This window comes from Chrysochloris asiatica, unplaced genomic scaffold, assembly GCF_000296735.1.
Source record: "Chrysochloris asiatica unplaced genomic scaffold, ChrAsi1.0 scaffold00056, whole genome shotgun sequence".
Classification (NCBI taxonomy): Eukaryota; Metazoa; Chordata; class Mammalia; order Afrosoricida; family Chrysochloridae; genus Chrysochloris; species Chrysochloris asiatica.
Window position 1 is genome coordinate 10,354,425 of NW_006408574.1, and position 18,313 is coordinate 10,372,737.

General features: G+C 45.5%; 1 protein-coding gene across 1 annotated transcript in view; it reads left to right on the plus strand.

The window, feature by feature from the left end:
• Positions 1-4,341: 4,341 nt before the first annotated feature.
• The window catches only part of CDC37L1 (cell division cycle 37-like 1), a 33,843-nt gene continuing 19,871 nt past the window's right edge, over positions 4,342-18,313 (plus strand). Inside the window, exons 1-3 of the mRNA XM_006863749.1 lie at positions 4,342-4,467; positions 8,554-8,835; positions 15,402-15,495. Coding sequence (XP_006863811.1) covers positions 4,342-4,467; positions 8,554-8,835; positions 15,402-15,495 — 502 coding nt within the window. The remainder of the gene's footprint in view (positions 4,468-8,553; positions 8,836-15,401; positions 15,496-18,313) is intronic.

Genomic DNA, 18,313 nt, shown 5'->3' on the forward strand with positions numbered 1-18,313 from the left:
TAGGGACGCACCCTGTTCATTTCTCCCAGCATGGCCTCCTGAGCTACCATGGAATTGTGGGAATAGCTACAGGCATGATGTCTTTGACCCATCTTGCAAAGAGTTTAGACAAAGTGCCACCACCTTCATAGGAGGCCCCACAGAGCCAGTCAAGGGTTGGACTGTTACAACTTAACGAGAGAATGACTGTCTTATTTATACAGGTCCCTTTGGGTGGCAGGAAGTAGGTCCCAATGAGCCACTTTCACCCCAGGGAGTTTCTGCCATGCTGCGCGGTCAGCAGTGACATCAGCCTGGCAGAAATGGCACCTCGGCACATCCTGGCCCTGGCCAAGAAAATGGCACACGTACTAAATGGCAATTTCCTGGAGTTACTTAGTAAAGAACCGAAGTATGGGAACCAGACCATTAGGGCTAGGGCTTTCATTTTAGAGAAAATAATATTAATTAGTTGTAAAAACCAACTTGTAAATGCTACTTTTAAAATAGATAGAAATCTAAGGTTATTCACGGTATAAGTAGATTTGTGTTATCTTTCAGTAATCCAGAACTTGATTGGAACTTAATCCAACAGCATTTTAGGAGGCTGTGGAATAATATCCACTTGTCTGTGGATATTCATCAGCTACATGCTCAAATTTCTGATATAAGTAATTCTCAAAGTGAGCACTGAGTGGCTACTAATTTGCTACCCCTGCTAGAGAGTAAGATCCCCTAAGAACTTGATTGAACCTCAGCATAGTGATCCTGCTTGGTCACCTTAGAGCAGGCGGTGGGCTGGCAACGTCTTGCGTATGGGGTCCCCAGCCGATCTCCTCCCTCCCTGCCTTCCTCGGATGGTGGCTGTTTATGCTGGACGTGTGGCCAGAGACGGGTAAGGATCACATGGAACCTCAGCAACCTAAGACAGAGCCATTGCCATGCTACAATGAGTTTCGATGACGGGTAAGACTGAGGAATTCACACTGACCGCCTAAGACAGGCAGCATCCCTTAAACAAACAATAAATAAGGGGGAATCTGATGCAGACCGTGCAGACCTGGTCAGGAGGTCAAGACCCTGTGGGCCCAAGCGTTGTTGACCGTCCAAACCATAGGCTCTGAGGATCAGACTTTAGCCACCTAGTAGACATAGCAAACTGTCCCTCATCTGATTATTCAGTAATGCTTGTTAGTAATCTCATACATGAGCCCTGGATATCCACAGACAAATGTAAAAACCTTCCCTAAAAGCCGAGACTGTAAATTCCAAAAAGGCAAGTTCCTCCCCACCCCCACGCCCCAAAAAAAAGCTAAAGAGGATAGAGAGAAACACAGTTAACTGATGATATATGGAGAGGATAATACTCAATGTAATGAAACAAGCTATATGAATGGTTGAATGTGAAGCTGATGATGTGCCCTGTAAACTTTCACTCAATCCAAAATAAAAACATTTAATAAAAAAAATAAAAAATAAAAAGATAGAAATATGATGGAAGGGGCTTCAAAAAATTCATGGAGAAATGGAATTTTGCTTCATATTTTTTGAAGCCCCCATGTATTTATATGAGGGAGGAGAGTAGAAAACAAGAAGGCATTAACTGGCAGGGATGTGGAGAAGTCAACAGTGATGTGTAAATACATCTACTGGATTCGTGTCTTATAGCTGCTGTAAAAATTTCCAAGAGCATTTGTATCGTTGTGTCCTGGTGTGGTGTCTGATGTGGCACGGTGGCCTAATGCACTGGACTGCAAAGTCGGTTTGAACCACAAGGCCGGTGGTTCTACCTCATTACCTGCTCCTTGAAAACGCTCAACAAGTGGGCGGTTCAAATGGACTTTGCAGTCCAGTGCATTAACTCAAAATGCTACAGCAGAACTCGTTTCGACTCATAGCAACCCTCTATAGGGCTTCCAAGGAACAGCTGGTACGTTTGAATCGTCAACCTTGTGTGGTTAGCAGTCCAGTGCTTATCACTGTTTTGTTTTTTTTTAAAAACTGCATAAAGGTCATGTCTGATGGGGTTAATACTTGAAAAATACAAATAAGAACATAAAACACCCCCTGAATGTAAAAGCACACCCTTTGCAGCCCAGGATCAAGTCGTCACTATCTAAACCCACCATCAATCGTAGCATTACTGTAGGTGACATCACACACTTTTCGGCATGTGATGTCATCTATGGAGTCCTGGTGTGGGGTGCAAAGGATAAGCACTCAACCACAAGGTCTGTTTGAACTATAAGGTTGGCAGTTCAAACTCACCAGTCACTCCGCAGAAACCTTATACAGGGTTGCTGTGAGTTGGAACATAAAGTACTGAAGAAGACGTGGGGGCACAGTGGTTAGGTGCTCGGCTGCCAACCTAAAGATTGGTGTTTCTAATCTGCCAGCAGCTCTGAGGGAGAACAAGATAGCAATTCACTTTGGCAAACGTAACAGTCTCAGAAACCCTCTCTGAGTCGGAACAGATTCAACGGCAGTGGGTTTGCCTTATGAAATACTTGATCCAAAAAAAAGGAAGTTGAATCTAACCAAGCCACTAGAGTTGTGTTGCGTAATACAGCAGCCACATGTGGCTACTTAGAAATATTTTAGACTAAATAAAAATTTAAATCCAGTTCTTCACTCAAACTTGTTAAGTGCCATGGAATCCCGGCAAATCAAATCCCATCGAGTCACTCAAACCACAGTTGTTAAGTGTCTTTGAGTTGGTTCCGACTCATAGTGACCCTGTGTAGGGTTTCCAAGGAACAGCTGGTGGGTTTGAACTGCTGACTTTGTAGTTAGTTCCCAGTCCAGTGGTGATCCTACAGAGCCACACCAGGAGTCCTCAAACTACAGCCATCACATTCAAAGTGCTCAGTAGCCACATGTGGTTTGTGGCTGTGGTATTGGGGAGTGCTGGCAGAATCGTTCCATCCCACACTAAATTCTATTGGACAGTATCCCTTTGTTCCCTCACTCCATTAAGTGAAAAAGCAGACACATAGAGGGACATGCTAATGACACAAGGAAGCAGAGAGATCTAGAATGTGAAAACTGCTTTAGCTTAATCACATGGAATTGGTGCTGACTCATAGCAAACCTGTACAGGGTTTCCTATGTCGTTAAGAGTCCTGGTGTGGCACTGCTGGATAATGCGCTGGACGGAAAGGTCAGTTTGAACCACAAGGCCGGAGGTTCAAACCCACCAACCGCTCCCTGGAAACCCCATACAGGGTCACTATGGGTCAGAACCGACTCTACGGCACTTAACAAGTCTTTACGGAAGGAGAAAGCCTCATCTTTCTCCTAAGGAACAGCTGGTGGTTTCCAACTGCTGACCTTGAAATCAGACACCCCAATGGGCATCCTCACATTTTCAATGCAAGACCTCGGACAAGTCGGGTCTATTTCCTGTTCAGAAAAAAGGCAGTGTTGAGGGTACAAATCTTTAGGAAAGAAGGAACACAAGATTCCCTCTCTGTACGTTGGCTATTAGTTGTACTTGTCTACATTGCTGAAACCTGGCTTCGCACCAGTCCATCTTGGGCGGCATCCTCCCAGCTGTAAATGTTAAGTGCTGTGGAGTTGGTTCCGACTCATAGCGACCCTGCACAGGGTTTCCGAAGCTGTAAATCTTTATGGGAGCACAATGCCTCATCTTTCTCCCATGGAACCGCGGGTAGTTTCGAACTGCTGATCTTAAGGTTCACAGCCCGATTCGTAACCACTACGCTACCAGAGCTGTAACTAGAAGAGCAGAAAGTTGGCTCTGCATTTCAAAATTTTCTCAGAATGCTGGTTCTTAACTCAATGCGCAGAAACTAGTCGCAGTTTTGAAGTGTACACTTGGTCGGCGCCGCGGGCTCTCCAGGAGCCATGGCTAGAGCTGAGGGAGCACAGAGGCGAAGTGTTGCCCAAACGTTTCTCCACCGCCGCGCCAGTCGGGACAATGATGAAAAGCCTCAGAATGCCAAGTTCTAAACAAGCGGTCTCGACATCCCCACCCTAAAAAAAAAAAAAAATATATATATATATATATATATATATATATATATATATATATATATACAGTAAATAAGAAAATTATTTTTCAAAGGGGGCCGGACCCAAAGCAAACACTCAGAGCCCGGGAGCGGCGCCCCATGGCCCCAGCCCACCCTCCGGAAGTGACGTCACAGCCGCGTCCGTCTCCTTCCGCCGTCCGCCGCTGGCGCGGCCGAGTCCGGCGCGGGGTCTGCGTCGGCGTCCAGGACCAGCGCAGGGATTCTGGGTAACGGCTTTGGCCTGCAGGGGCGGCGGGATCCGCTCGGCAGGTTCAACCCCCGCCGAGGCCGTTGGCAGTGGCGGTTGTAGGGCTGGAGGCAGCGGGACATGGAGCAGCCTTGGCCGGGACCGTGGAGCTTCCCCCGCGCCCAGGGTGAGGCTGAGGAGGAGAGTGACTTGGACCTGTCCCCCGGGTCACCCCGCAGCTCGCAAATGCCGGACGGCGGCGCCCAGGTGAGGGGTCCCGCGCTTTGCGGGGGTGGGCCAGGGTGCCTGACTCCGTCCGCGTTCTTGTAGCATCATCCGAGGGGAGGCAGCGGGTGGCATGGCTCCCTGGACGACGCGCCTCCTTCTTGCCTGCTGACAGCACCCAGATTTGGGGCGGCTCACGCTGTACCAGTGACCCTTTGTCCTCTTGCGCTGCTTTAGCCGGGGAAGGCTTGAATGGCTCGGAGTGGTTCGGGGCAGTGAATGGTTGCTGATGAACAATTTCAAATCCACGCTCGAGTCCACTTCCCCGACTCTGACATCCCAGCAGATGCTCTGAGCCCCGCTTTTGAGGCTGGCGTGGATCCCTCGCCGTAACCAGCTCCCTCTCAACCCTTCGACATTCTTTTTAGAAATTACGCTGCAGGTCATGTTTGTCTAGTGAACACATAGTCGGTTGCTTACCTTTTCGCCAGACCGCCCCTCGGGGTCCTGATGCTGCTCCAGTTTTCCCGCCCAGGCCGCCCTCCTCCATCACCTATAGGGGTTTTTCTGGGTTCTGTCTCCCTCAAACCCACTGGCAGCCTCTCTTAGGGAGTGTGCCTTTACTGGTACCATCATCGCGCGCTGGTTTTCTCTCCTAACCTGAGTAGGTTTTGTGTATTTTGGGATTACCTAATGTTTAATGAAACAAATGTGAGAGAAGTGGTCTGCCCTTTTCTGGCTTCTTGCAAAACGGGTTCCCCCCAGGAGGCTTCACAGAATTGGGAGCAGTTTTCCTCTAGGCTCGTTTTGCTAGCTAGATAGTAATGAAGATGAGTGAGTTCAGCCGTTTACTGGTAAGGACCAGAACATGGATTCTGTGCCCATCCAACGGGTTAGTTGGCTTCACACAGAGAAAAATGCTGTTTCATCATTACACACTGTGCTGGAGCCAGCCAGCCGCTGCGAAAGCACACCCAGTATTTAGGAGGACACAGGCAGAGTGGATGGGTCAGGGGTGGTTAAGCGTCCATTGAGTGGCTTCCAACCCATAGGAACCCTGCCTGCATGGGGTTTCCAAGGAGCTGTTTGAACCACTGACCTTGCAGTTAGCAGTCCAGTGTTTATCCTACAGGGCCATCCCAGGGCTCGATGGGTTAGTACTCACCCAATTATGGATCAGTAACATCATCTTGGAGTCTTGGTGTGGCACTGTAGGATAAGAACTGGGCCGGGCCACAAGGTCAGCGTTCAAACTCACCAGCCGCTCCTTAGCAATCCTATACAGGGTTGCTGTGAGTCGGCACCGCCTCGATGGCATTTGACAACAACAGTATCATCTTTACACAGAGAAGACAGCACACCCTCCGTGACCGAGACTGAGGGAAGCCTGCCCAGCAGCTGCCGCCTTCGATTTTGAAGGCATGTGGTAGGGGGAAGAAAATTCTAAGAATTTCAGAGCATTGTGGTTGAATCACAGTCCCTGAAAATACAATCTTGGTCCAGCGTGCCTCTAAAACCTCCGTGAATTCGTGCATTAAAATTGGACCTAGTACTCTATTTAATGATCTGAGTGCATGTTGGAGAGTTAGCCTAGAGACCCCAGACATTGTTTGGACAGTCTGTGGAGAAGGGTTTAGGCACCAGTCATTTTCTGAATCCAGAAATAGGATTTCTGTGTTTGCTCTGAGAAATGGACATTTGCTTCCACGAAATTTCATAACACAGAGATCTCTTTTTATCTGCATTGCTTTTCTTGGTATCTTATTACAAAATAAATTCATTTTTCCTCCTTTTTGTGGCCCTTTCTAAAGCATAACTTGTATACAGCTATTCTTGATTTTGTTCCTAAGATAGCAGAAAATAAAAAATATATATATTTTGCCTGGTTAGTTTCTTCTGTTCTTCTGCCCCTTGGACCTGGCAGCCCCACCCCCTCAGTTTGGGGCTGTGGCTCCATCACTTTGGCACTCAGCAACCCCACCCTCTGGAACCGAGTTGGTGGAGATCTGACTGATTCGCTTAAACCCAGGAAGCACAGCTGAAGGTGATTTTTTTTTATGCCTGTAAATCATGGCAGCTCTGCTAATCTTGCTCCTCCTAAGAGTTTCAGAGCCAGAGGTGTGCTCTAAGGAGATGCTTTTATGCAGCGTTCCTGTCATCCTTCTCAGCGCTCGCCAGGATTGCCTGTGACGTCCTTAAGTCCACAAAGACAATCTAGGCTTTTACTGTTGTTAAGTGTTGTCAAGGCGGTTCCAATTTATACTACCCTTATAGGGTTCCTAGGAAACACTGGTGGGTTTGAACAGTCAGCCTTGTGGTTAGCAGCCCAGAGCTGACCCTACAGCACCACATCAGGGTTCCTTTTCCACTTTTGGGGGGTAGAAGTCCCAGTTCAGAGTGCCAACTCTGTGGGAAGGTTTTCTCCATCAGTTCTGGAGGAAGGTCCTTATCTCCTTGTCTCTCTAGCTTCTGCTTCCTGGCTCCTTAGAGACCTCTGTGTGTCTTGGCATCTCTCTTCTACTGTCTCTGGTTCCAGTTACTTCTTGTTTAATTTCTTTTATATCTCGAAAGATGACAAAACACACCCTACACTGGTGCTGCCTCGTTAATGTAACAAACACAGCCCATTCCCAAAGGGCGTTATAAGCCATAGACATCAAGATTAGGATTTGCAACATATTTTGGGAGGGTGGTACAGAGCTCAAGTCATCACCGTTCTGGACATTGCATTGTGGTACCAGGGACACAAACCTCCTCAGTAGGTAAAGAAAGCATCTGAATAGCAACCGTATCCTTATTTATCCCAATAGAAATCTGAAGAGAAGAAAGGGCCTTGCAGGCTACAGGCTTCAGTCTCTGCTCAAGTGGCGAGTCACATCGTCATACTCACTGTCAGGCCTTCAGAAAGCTGCTTAGTGTAGTAAACTCCTCGTGATGTCAGAAATACTATTTGAGGCAGGGAGGGAAAGAGAGCCTGTAAGCAATGAACCCAGATCTGGAGAGATGATCACAGTGGGAGTTATCCAGGAGCTGGGGAGGGGGCAGGGGGATTAAATGGAAGGGGGGGGGGTGAGAATGAAAGAATAAGCAGATGTAAATGGGAACCTGGGATGGAGTCTGCAGAGGTAACTGGAGGTGAGGTCGTGGAGAACCAGACCATGCTATGGCTGAGTTCTGACTTGACCCCAGGATTGAGTCAAATACCGCTGTGTGTTTGGGGGACACCGACTCCAGTCTAGCCGAGTGGAGAATGGCTTGGGAGGACTGAAGGCAGACAGGCCACTTTTGTGATTCAGGTGTGAAATGAAAAGGGTTTGAACTCGGCCAGTGGCTGTAGAGAAGCAGGTCCAGGAGAAGTCGTTTGAAATGGATCTACATCCGACTAAGAAATCTCAAATAATGTGCCGTTGGCTTTTCTTTCATTGAGCGAGAAATGTAGGAAATGAAGCACGTAACACTTGTCGATCAGTAAATATTAAACTTAATATTTCTACTGTTTTTGAGTGGTGTGAAATCACCAGCATGGGTCAGTGGGCACCTTTTTGGGGTTTTGTTTTTTGTTTTTTAACTAACTTGGGCCATTTTGATGAGGATTAAGTTCTAAGATCTATGCCTTGCAGTTATAAATGGAAATCTCCTGAAGTCGTGGAGGATCAGGATGGTCCAGAAAGAAAACAGAAGCTGTGGTATACAATATGACTTTGAAATAAAAGTTTCTTTTCAGTGAAGACACATAAAACTGAATGGCTGTGATCATGTTGCATGGTGAGCCGATAAACTAGACACAAGCCTTTGTTTTCCTTATTCTGCTCTTGGAGGATCGTGAAGACCATAAATCAAATGTTTGTTGAGTACCAGCTAGCTACAGGACATTTTGCTGGTTGCCAGGCTTCTGTTATTGTTAGCTGTGGTGGGAGGGACCCTGAGTAACAAAGAAGCTTAGAGTTGAGTTGATGAAACAAAGTCTATAATGTAAAAATGTAACCACGTGCTCAGAAGGCAGGATACACAGTGTACCCAAAACATTGCCCAGAAATCCTTTGAGCAGAGGACCACAGAACCCTGCTACACAAGCATACCCTTTTGCTGCCTCCTTTTCTTACCAGTAGAGTTTTGTTTCTCACCCAGATATACGGCCACGGCATCGAGCTGGCTTGCCAGAAACAGAAGGAGTTTGTCAAGAGTTCGGTGGCGTGCAGATGGAATCTCGCCGAAGCGCAGCAGAAACTTGGCAGCTTAGCCCTGCACAACTCGGAGTCATTGGACCAGGAACAGGCCAAAGCCCAAACGGCCGTGTCCGAGCTGAGGCAGCGGGAGGAAGAGTGGCGGCAGAAAGAAGAGGCCCTAGTGCAGAGAGAGCAGATGTATCTGTGGAACACAGAGGCCATTAGCAAGGATGTTTTTAATAAGGTACCACCAAGGGGGCAAGACACGATAAACTGTTTGTACAAATGAGCTGTGCATATTTAGCAAAGCCACAGACTTGTAGACAGTGTTGAGTCTGATTCAGTTTTATGAAAGGGCTTGTTATAGAAACCATTCTTTTATCCTCCTGTCTCATGTGGCTAGTACCTCATCCGATAGGCCTCCTCCTCCTCACTTTCCAGTGGTCTCATCACTTGACATTTTGCAAATTTGACAATAGTAATAAGAATTCAACCATCTGACTATTTTGTGCGTTGACAAGGTGGCGGGCCTGGTGGCAGCGGCTGGGGAGCATCCCCAGCTTGCAGAGGACCTCTGTTAAGCTGGGCCACACTGCCCTGTGTGCTCCTCTCCCTCCTGTCGGCGGGGGGATGGGGTGGGGTTGGGGGTGGTGTCACATCCAGCTGCCTCCACAACTTGGGCTGGCTCCATTCCCTAGTTGCCCAGCAGGTGCACAGACAGCACCCAGCCAGTGGGCACCTGTTTTGGGTTCCCAGCTTCTGTGGGTCCTGAGGGTCTGCAGCTCAGAATTGCTGTGGGATAGGAAGAGTCTTAAGAAAGAAAGAGACATCAGAGAGGGTGTTGGGAAGCAATGCGTACAAGTTTAATAATGAAGTCCCAAAGCAAGCTGAACTGCTGCGGTGAGAGCCGCAGCCTCGCAGGTACTGTACCCAGGGCTTGCAGGGAGGGAGTGGAGCCCTGGTGGCAGTTCTGAGAGGGAAGTTCTGCCCCTACGCTACATGTGGAGTGAAGTCAGTGGGTAAGTCGTGGGCACTCCTGTCAGCAAGCTCGGCTCTGTCTTGTGCAGAGGAGTGATCCATCACTTTCCGCAGTGATGACCACGCCTGTAAATTTAGCTGTTGGGATTCCTATGGTCATGTTTTCTAAATTAAAAGAAAAAAGGAAATCAGATAAATAATGGTTTGAAAAAAGAAGAAGAAAAAAATATCCATATTTGCATACCAAATTTTTACATAATGACCTGGTCTTTGGAAGCTAACCAAGTGGCTCTGAGGAGGGGGTGGTGTGGCTGTCACTGAGCTCACTGGAACTAGACTGCCTCAAGTGTCCCACTGGCTCTTGTGACCTTGGGCCAGTCACTCAGCACCTTTAAGTCTCAGTTTCCTCAACTGTAGGGTAGGTATGAAGATTAAATTCCTCTTAAAAGCACATAGTGTGGCATCTTGCACATGGTGAGGCTTCGGCATGAGTGTTTCTAGTGTTGCTGAGCTATATCAGCTTGCTCTCAGTTTTCTTAACAGTAGTTTATAGTTACCGTATTTATTTATGAAATCAAATTAAGTCTTTTGTAGCAGCATATATTCTGTAAGTCTCCGGCAATGACCTGACTTTGTGGCCCATGCATTATAATGGAAGGACTTTATAAGAAATAATTTAGTCACTTTTGTTTTTAGTAAAATAAAGTAGTGCCGGGCGCTTGCCTGGGACTTGGCTTCTTATAAGAAGTAGTGTTCTGTTTCTCACTAGATTCTGTAGGCTGTGCTCTTTGACTTTTGCATGGAAGAAGAAATGGACTTCAATTGCTGGCAGGATATGGAGCCGCAGTGTTCTTTAGATGATGGTGTGAAGCAATTTGGCAGATTCCAAGGAGCTTTTTGAAAAACCAGACTAGGATAGAAAAGATCAGAGTCCATCCCACTTAGAAAACTAGGTTACCAGGCTGTTGTGAGACTTGTGCTTCAGGGCTGTGTGTGTGTGTGGTGGGTAGGAGGGGTGTCCAAGGCCCCCTGCTTAGAATTTGCCTTTCCACCCCAGAGATACTGAATCCATTTACATTTTAACAAGAGCCCCAGGAGATTCTTATTAGTGTACATAGGGATCTTGTTAAAATGCTCCCTTTCAGACTCAGTATATCTGGGATGGAAATGAAAATTCTCAGCAGCCATTGAACTGAAATGAACCAGTTTACTCTGGTTAGGTTGCAAAGCAAAATAGATTTCTTAATCTAAGCTGTAGTTAAAAGTATGCAAACTGTTCTGGAGCTAGACAGTTTTGATTGACCTGTCCCAAGTATTTGTTTCTATATGTGTACTGCTGAACAAGTGATTAGTAGGTACGATATGAAACAGTCATAAAAATTAGACATTGGCAAGGGTGAAGTAAAAATTGAGCTGAAGTTATACTTTCCCTCGTATCTCATGGAGTCGCCTTGTGTGTCCCCTCCTTTTGTGACCACTGCCTTACGGATTCTTTCCTCCATCCCCAGATTTAGTAAATGAAGACACTGAAAACTGCCGTAGAGTGAGTATGGGGTCGGGAGGCTAAGATGAGGTGAAGCTGGTGGAGCTTCTTTGTCTGCTGCCTTGGCGGGTGATGGGGATGCCCATCGTTCCTGACAGCTGGATAGGAAAGAGGTCCTGGGTGGACTTGTAAAACCCACTGCTTCTCAGAGTGCTGGGGGCAGGTACCTGTCTCTTCCAGAATGCAGTAAGAGAAGGAAAACCAGTAACACCTGCTTATTTTAAGCGCTAATGCTCTAATATGGAACAGAATGATACCATTGTATATGGAGCCATACATTAATCCGATTTGTCCCTCTTTTGGAGAAGCATGCATAATTAAGCCTAAGAAGAAGCCAGTGGGCACAATTATGTTAAGGCTCCGGTTTTTCCATTGTGTCAAAATGGCTGAAGGAAACCATTCACAGAAGCTTTACAACAAAGGTGGGTTTTGAATATTATCCATAATTACGGCTCTTTCAGCCTGAAGCAGGTATGAATGCTATTAATATTTGTATGCAGAGACTAGGGATAGTCTTTCAAGTGTCATCATTTATATCTCTTAATTAGCTTCTTGTGGACATGTCATCCAGTAGAAACTTTGGATCTTTCTAGTCTTTATAGAAAACTAAAACTTAATCAAGAAGGCTTCAAAAAGTTCATGGAAAACTGTAATGAAAGACGCTGGAATGTTTCCTGAGACAGAACAGACACTAGAATAGCGGGGTGCTGTGCCGTTGGTGGTCTAGCTGTACCCTACCTTGCTCCCCAGTCCTGTTCTATCCTTACTAGCTTATAGTTTTTAGGCAAGCTTTCCATGCTTTGGTATGCACAGATCTTTGGTGTACAGTTTTAACAGATTCATCCATGTAGCCCACACTTATCAAGATACGTAACTTAAAAGAAACCGTATTTAAATCTTCAGTCTACAACCAACTGGTGAAGGAAAACAGTCATTTCTTACTAATTGGTAAAAAAATGTTTCTTTTTATTTGTGGTAAGCATCACACTTTCACACTTCAGTGCTAGACTGCTCATTCTTGTCTAAGTCCACACCAGCCTTCTCTTTAACTGGCGTCAGTCTGGAGACTTGTCAGCCTGTTAAGGCACAGGCAGACTAGCCCGGTACTCCGCAGATCCTGTGGGTTTGACACACTAAAGGTTTGTGGCCACCGTGTCCTGAGCAAGTGTGTTAGTGCCATTCTCAGCAGCTCATGGCCGCCTCACAGATCTGTCCCAGCGCCGTGGTGCTCCCAGGCTGCCAGACAGACTCCTAGATGTACATGGGTAACCCAAACTTTGATAAGCACTGGGGAGCCAGGCACCTCACGGGACTTGCTGTATTATGATCGTCTCTTTATTGTGGTTGTCGGCAACTCAACCCATAATCGCTGCACGGGTACTTGTTTCAGCTCTCCTGACGCCTGCTCCCTTCCACCTTCTTTCTGACTATACCTGAAGTGTTTGTGTTTACACTTTAGCGCTAGGTCTGGTCCAGCAGTCAGACATACACTTTAGGTACGTGTACATCACATTGCAATATGTGTATTCAGGGGAGACGGGGGTGGGGGGGGTGGGGGAAGACATAAAGTAGCAATGGAAAGGCTCCCTTCTCCTCTGATTCCATTCCCCACAGATACCAACTGGTAATACTGAGTCATAACTCTCTAGACTTTCTGTGCCTGTCTAAATTACTATTTATGCAGTTCTCCTCCCCTGCAATAGGATCATTTTTTATCTGAATGTTTCTTGATAAAGTTTACTTCTCTTTAACACAGGGATCACGACACAAGTAGTTTCATTAGGTCTCTGCTTTGAATTTTTTCTTTAACTTAGATTAAAAGGTACGCTACATATACGATGGTGGTGGTATGTCGTGGAGTCAGACCAGACTCATAGCGACCCTGCATAGGGTTCCAAAGCTGTCCATCTTTATGGGAGCAGAAAGCCTCAACTTTCTCCCATGGAATGGCTGGTAGTTTCAAACTACTGACTTTGAGGTTAGCAGCCTGGCTCATAACCACTATATATACCACAAGTGAATTAGGACTCTGGTTGTGTTCCAGGATTTGCTCAGAGTCATACGCTTGTTTTGTCTAGGAGCTTGAGCCCTGAGAGGCCTGGTGGAGACCTGTGTTGCTTTCCCACACAGTGGGTGCTGAGCACGTGTGCTATCAGTCTGAAATACACACCACATTCCAAAGGCTTACTGCCCCAAACGTCAGATCTCTCATTAACAATTTTTTATATTGTCTACGTGTTGAAATTCCATGGGAGAAAGATGAGGCTTTCTACTCCTGCAAAGGCTTAAAACCTCGCAGTGAGTCGGAACCAACTCAGCAGCACTTAACAACAACTTGTTGAAATTATCATTATTTGACTAGTTGTTGTTGTTGTTGTTATGTGCCGTGGAGTCGGAACCGACTCATAGCGACCCTGTACAGGGTTTCCGAGGGTGTAAATCTTTACGGGAGTAGAAAGCCTCATCTTTCTCCCGCGGAGCAGCTGGTAGTTTCGAACTGCTGACCTTGCGGTTCACAGCCCGAGTCGTAACCACTACGCTACCAGACTGGGTTCAATAAAATATGTTATTAAACTTAATTTCATCTGATTCATTTGACTTTTAATGTAATTAATAGAAAAGTTTTCATTACTGTTGTGTGTCAGGTTATACAATCAGTTCCCAGGGTACAAATGAGATTCATTCTTTACTGTGTCTTTAAGAATTTGTAGATAATCTGGTAGCATAGTGGTTACGAGTTGGGCAGTTCGAAACTACCAGCAGTTCTTCTGGAGAAAGATGAGAGGCTATCTGCTCCTGTAAAGATTTACAGTCTTGGAAAACCCTATGGAGTCAGTTCCAACTCACTAGTAACCCTGCATAGGGTTTCCGAAGAGGTGCTGGTGGGACTGCCAACCTTGTAGTTAGCAGTCCAGTGCTTATCTTACATCAGCACACAAGAAGTTCTAGCCTTACTTTGTTGTTGTTGTTAAGTGTTGTTGAGTTGGTTCCAATTCAAGGCTAGCCTGGATAGGGTTTCTGAGGAGCGGCTAGTGAACTTGAACTGCCCACCCTACAGTTCAAACCGACCTTGTAATCCCGCGAAGTAACATGCAGTGCCCCCCAGGACTCTTCAGTGCTGATGATTTCAAAGTTGCGGAGCAGCAAGTGAAGGCAATTGTGAGGAAAAGTTGGTTGTGGGTGTGCTGTGGGGTTGGTTCCGACTCATTGTCACCCTGTGTAGGATTTCCAAAGCTGTAAATGTGAATGGGCGCAGAAAGCTTCACCTTTCTCCCCAGCAGCAACTGGTAGATTTGGACTACTGACCTTGCATTTAGCAGCCTGGCTTGTAATCCGCTGTTACAAGGACTCATTTGTTGCCAGTTGTTGTTGTTAAGCCACACGAGGGGTAAGAAAAACTTCCAGAAGGAGGGCAAGGTGCTAAGACATTGAAGGGTAAGTAAGAGTTGTCCATAGTCTGATGGTTGTAACCCCGGGATGGGCTGCGTTGCTGTTGGACGATACTAGTCTAGACGCAGGATCTGAGTCTCTTGAAATCCATTAACTTGTGAGTGAGTACTTCCTGTCTCTGAGCTGACCGAGTGTTCCTCTGCAGTTTTCATTTTGGGCAAAGCTATTCACGAGATATAAATGAGATCAAACAGTGTTCTGAGAAACGAATATGTGAGTTTTTCTGACTAGTAGAAACTTCATCTTGCTCTGTTTCACTGAAAATAAGCAGTTTCTTAATAGGAATTTGTCACTGATTAAAGAACCAAGTGGTTTTGTTTCTCCTAAGAACGAAAAGTTATTAACAATGCAACAAAGAGCCTCTCCCTCAAAAAATGCAGCAGAGGTTTATTTTTAAAGTCTTATCAGAGAGTTTGTAGTAAATATGCTTTGAATTTCTGTAGTCATTTCCAGCCAGGACTCGAAAGATTAGACTAGAACAACACATATTTATAAGAAATGAATACTACACATGTGGTGAATTATACATATAAAAAGGTCTTTCTCTAGCTACATTTGATATGTAAACTCCATTTAACACAAAGGTTAATTCAGTTATTTTTCCTGTGTGGTTCTTAAGACAGTTCTATATTTTCCATGCATATATCATTTTAAACAAAACTAACCTTCAATACAAGTTTAAATTGTTTTGGTGAAAGTTGAATAAATAATACTGTAATAGCGTTATGCAATGTCTCATCATTTTATCATCATTTTAGGAAGGATTGCTCGGCATTTAGTATTTGAAAAGATTCAATTAGAATAGAAAATCTGATTTTAATATGTAACTTTTTTCTTAGAGTTTTATTAACCAAGATAAAAGAAAAGAAACAGAAGATGAAGATAAATCAAAATCATTTATGCAGAAATATGAACAAAAAATCAGACATTTTGGTAAGTTACCTACTTGCATCCCTTTTCTAATGCTTGCTGTCATAAGCCTCTGTATAAAACAGAAGGTAAGTCCCAGAGGCCAGGTGTTGAGCTCCTTCTGGCCCAGTTGTACAGTTCCTGTAGACTTGGTTTTGTAGTCCCAAATCAAACAGATTGGCAGAGCAAGCCAGGTTGTAAGAGAAGCAACCTCTGGTCTACATCACTGCCCTTCTACGAGACACACTCACTTCCTTGAATCCATACTCTCTCCATTTTCTAGCTAGTCTTTTCTTTTTCTGTTTCCTTGGGATCCAATTGTCTTACAAGATTAGCATTTATTTTCAGTGTTTTTAACTTTTTATTGTGAATTGAGTGAAGGTTTATAGGGCAGATTATCAGTTTTATACTCAGAAAATTGCATACTTTGCTTCATTATATGGTTGCACTCCCCTCCATGCACCACCAGTTCACAGCATTGACCGCTGTTCACTGCAACCACTGCGTCCCTCCCTGTGTCTCCCGTCATCCCATCTGTCCTCTGCCAGCATCCCTCCGGTGGTACATTGCCTGCCCCGTCACCCATGCCAACGCGTGTCTACCCTCCAGTAGCATTTCATTTTTACAGTCCTGAAGATGATGTTCTAGAATCCTGAAGATGATGTTCTAGAATCCAGGCAGACCATGATCTATTTTCAGTGCACCAACACAAAAATATAGTAACAGACATGTGTTCAGAGAAGTAGAGGAAGAATTTTCCGTGTTGGCGATAAGGGGTGGGATGGGGGTTGATTTAAATGAAGGCTTCCCAGAGGAGGTCACATTCCAGCGAGATGATGAGCTACAGGTAGGCACTTCCAGGTAGATAAAGGAGGCAGCTGCCCCCGCGGTGTCTACAAAGGCATGGAGTCCCCGGGCAGCATGGGGTGTCCTGAGAGTGGCCCAGGTTCTAATCTTGCTGGCATGCAAATGCTCATGAGCACTGTTAGGGATGAAGGTTCAAAACGCATCCTTTTCACCCCAAGTAATATATTAATAAACATGGTCATTATTTGCAGTATGTTAAGGAGCTCTGGTAGCATAGTGGTTACGAATTGGGCTGTGAACCTTAAGGCCAGCAGTTCGAAACTACCAGGCGCTCCGCGGGAGAAAGATGAGGCGTTCTGCTCCCATAAAGATTTACAGCCTCGGAAACCCTGTACAGGGTCGCTATGGGTCGGAACCGACTCCACGACACATAACAACAACAATGAGCTTTTAAATTGTTAATATTTTTTAATCTTTTTCCTATTTGTGTTTTTTTTCCCCCCAAAAGTATTTAGAATTTCGGTCATAACAAGCCATTGGACCTTACTGTAGATTTTTTTCCTTTCTCTTTTATGCATTTCTTCATCAGATATTTATCATTCTCAAACTTTTGATTAAGGAAAAAAGCTTTGTATTCTGTTTAAAAACAGTAGCCGAAACAAACAAAAAGCTAACTTTCTTTTTGAATACATTATCATTTGATACTATTTATTGTAGGGGGAGAAATGTAAATAAGGTTACTTCCTTGTACAGATGTTACGGTTTTTAGACCAGCAGAGCTGAGAGTCGTAAGGATAAAAAGGGAAAGTTTTGAAGGGGCGTCTTTAGTGGTGATGATGTAAGGTGGCCCTCCCAGCCTTGCTTCTTGCCTGTGTGTTCTGCTTCAGGAAGGAGTACCACATACTGATACAGAGTCTGCATAGCATCTGCTACAACAGCCTCTCTGAAGGTGCTGTCTCCCAGCGGGCATTTGATCAGACCAGCTTTGGAGCCGTGGGTTGCCTGGTGAATTTGAAAGGGGTCCCCCATTTATGGTGGAAACTGAGTGCCTTGATCAGAGATGTTTTATGTGGGAAAATGCCCCCGCCTCCCTAGGTGCTGTCACCCCCCTGACAAGGGTTGAGTCTTCAGTGGTGGGCGGGATGGCGCCAGTGACATCTGGCACTTACTGTCGGTAAAATCGGTCCCTTGGTCAGGAACTTCCGAAGGTTACAGATGCTTTACTGGCTGAAGACGGCGAGATGGAAGTATGTCTGCATTTATTCAAGTGTAAAGCTGACTGAGCAAAATTAAAATTAAACACTTAACTAGTTTCATGATTGCTTGGGTGGTACTGGCTTTTTGATCAAATTGTTATTTTTTTAAGGTTTTTATTGTGGATTGAATGAAAGTTTACAGGGCAGATTGTTGGGGACTGACCTGGACATATTTGTGTTGTTCACAAGTGTTTGGTTCACGAGGAGGGGAGATCCAGCGGCGTTAGAGATAGCGAAAGAATACACAGACAGACAGAAGGAGGGAGATAAAGAGGCACCCAGAAACCAGGGTGGATGCATCATCGTGGCCTCTGCAGGCAGCAACTCACTGCCCTGCAATCTTTACTGCATGCCCTCCATCTTGTAATGCACACCTGGGCAGGCCTGGGCCTCTGTTTTATTTATTATTTAGGGGAGGAGCTTCACACCAAACTGGGAGGGACTAAAACAGGATACAGCTAACATCAGTAATTTTCCAGACACTCAGGTAACTTTACATCGTGCTTTGCTGGTTCGAATCCCAGGCCAGCAACTTGGTTTCTCAGGCTCAATTAACATATCCATAGCCCCTGAGCTCAGTTGGGGGAAGGTGAGAGGTAAGGACAAAGGCTTGGGAGGAGTCCTGCTGCTTGGACTTCCTGAGCCAGGTTTTCAGGACTCCAGAGAGATGCCCAGGTGAATGGGCTGCACCTGGAAAAGGTATTAGGGAGGATGGGTTCTTTGTCTATAGAACAAAGAACCGAGAAGTAGCTAAGATATTTTTAGTTAATCCTTTGGAG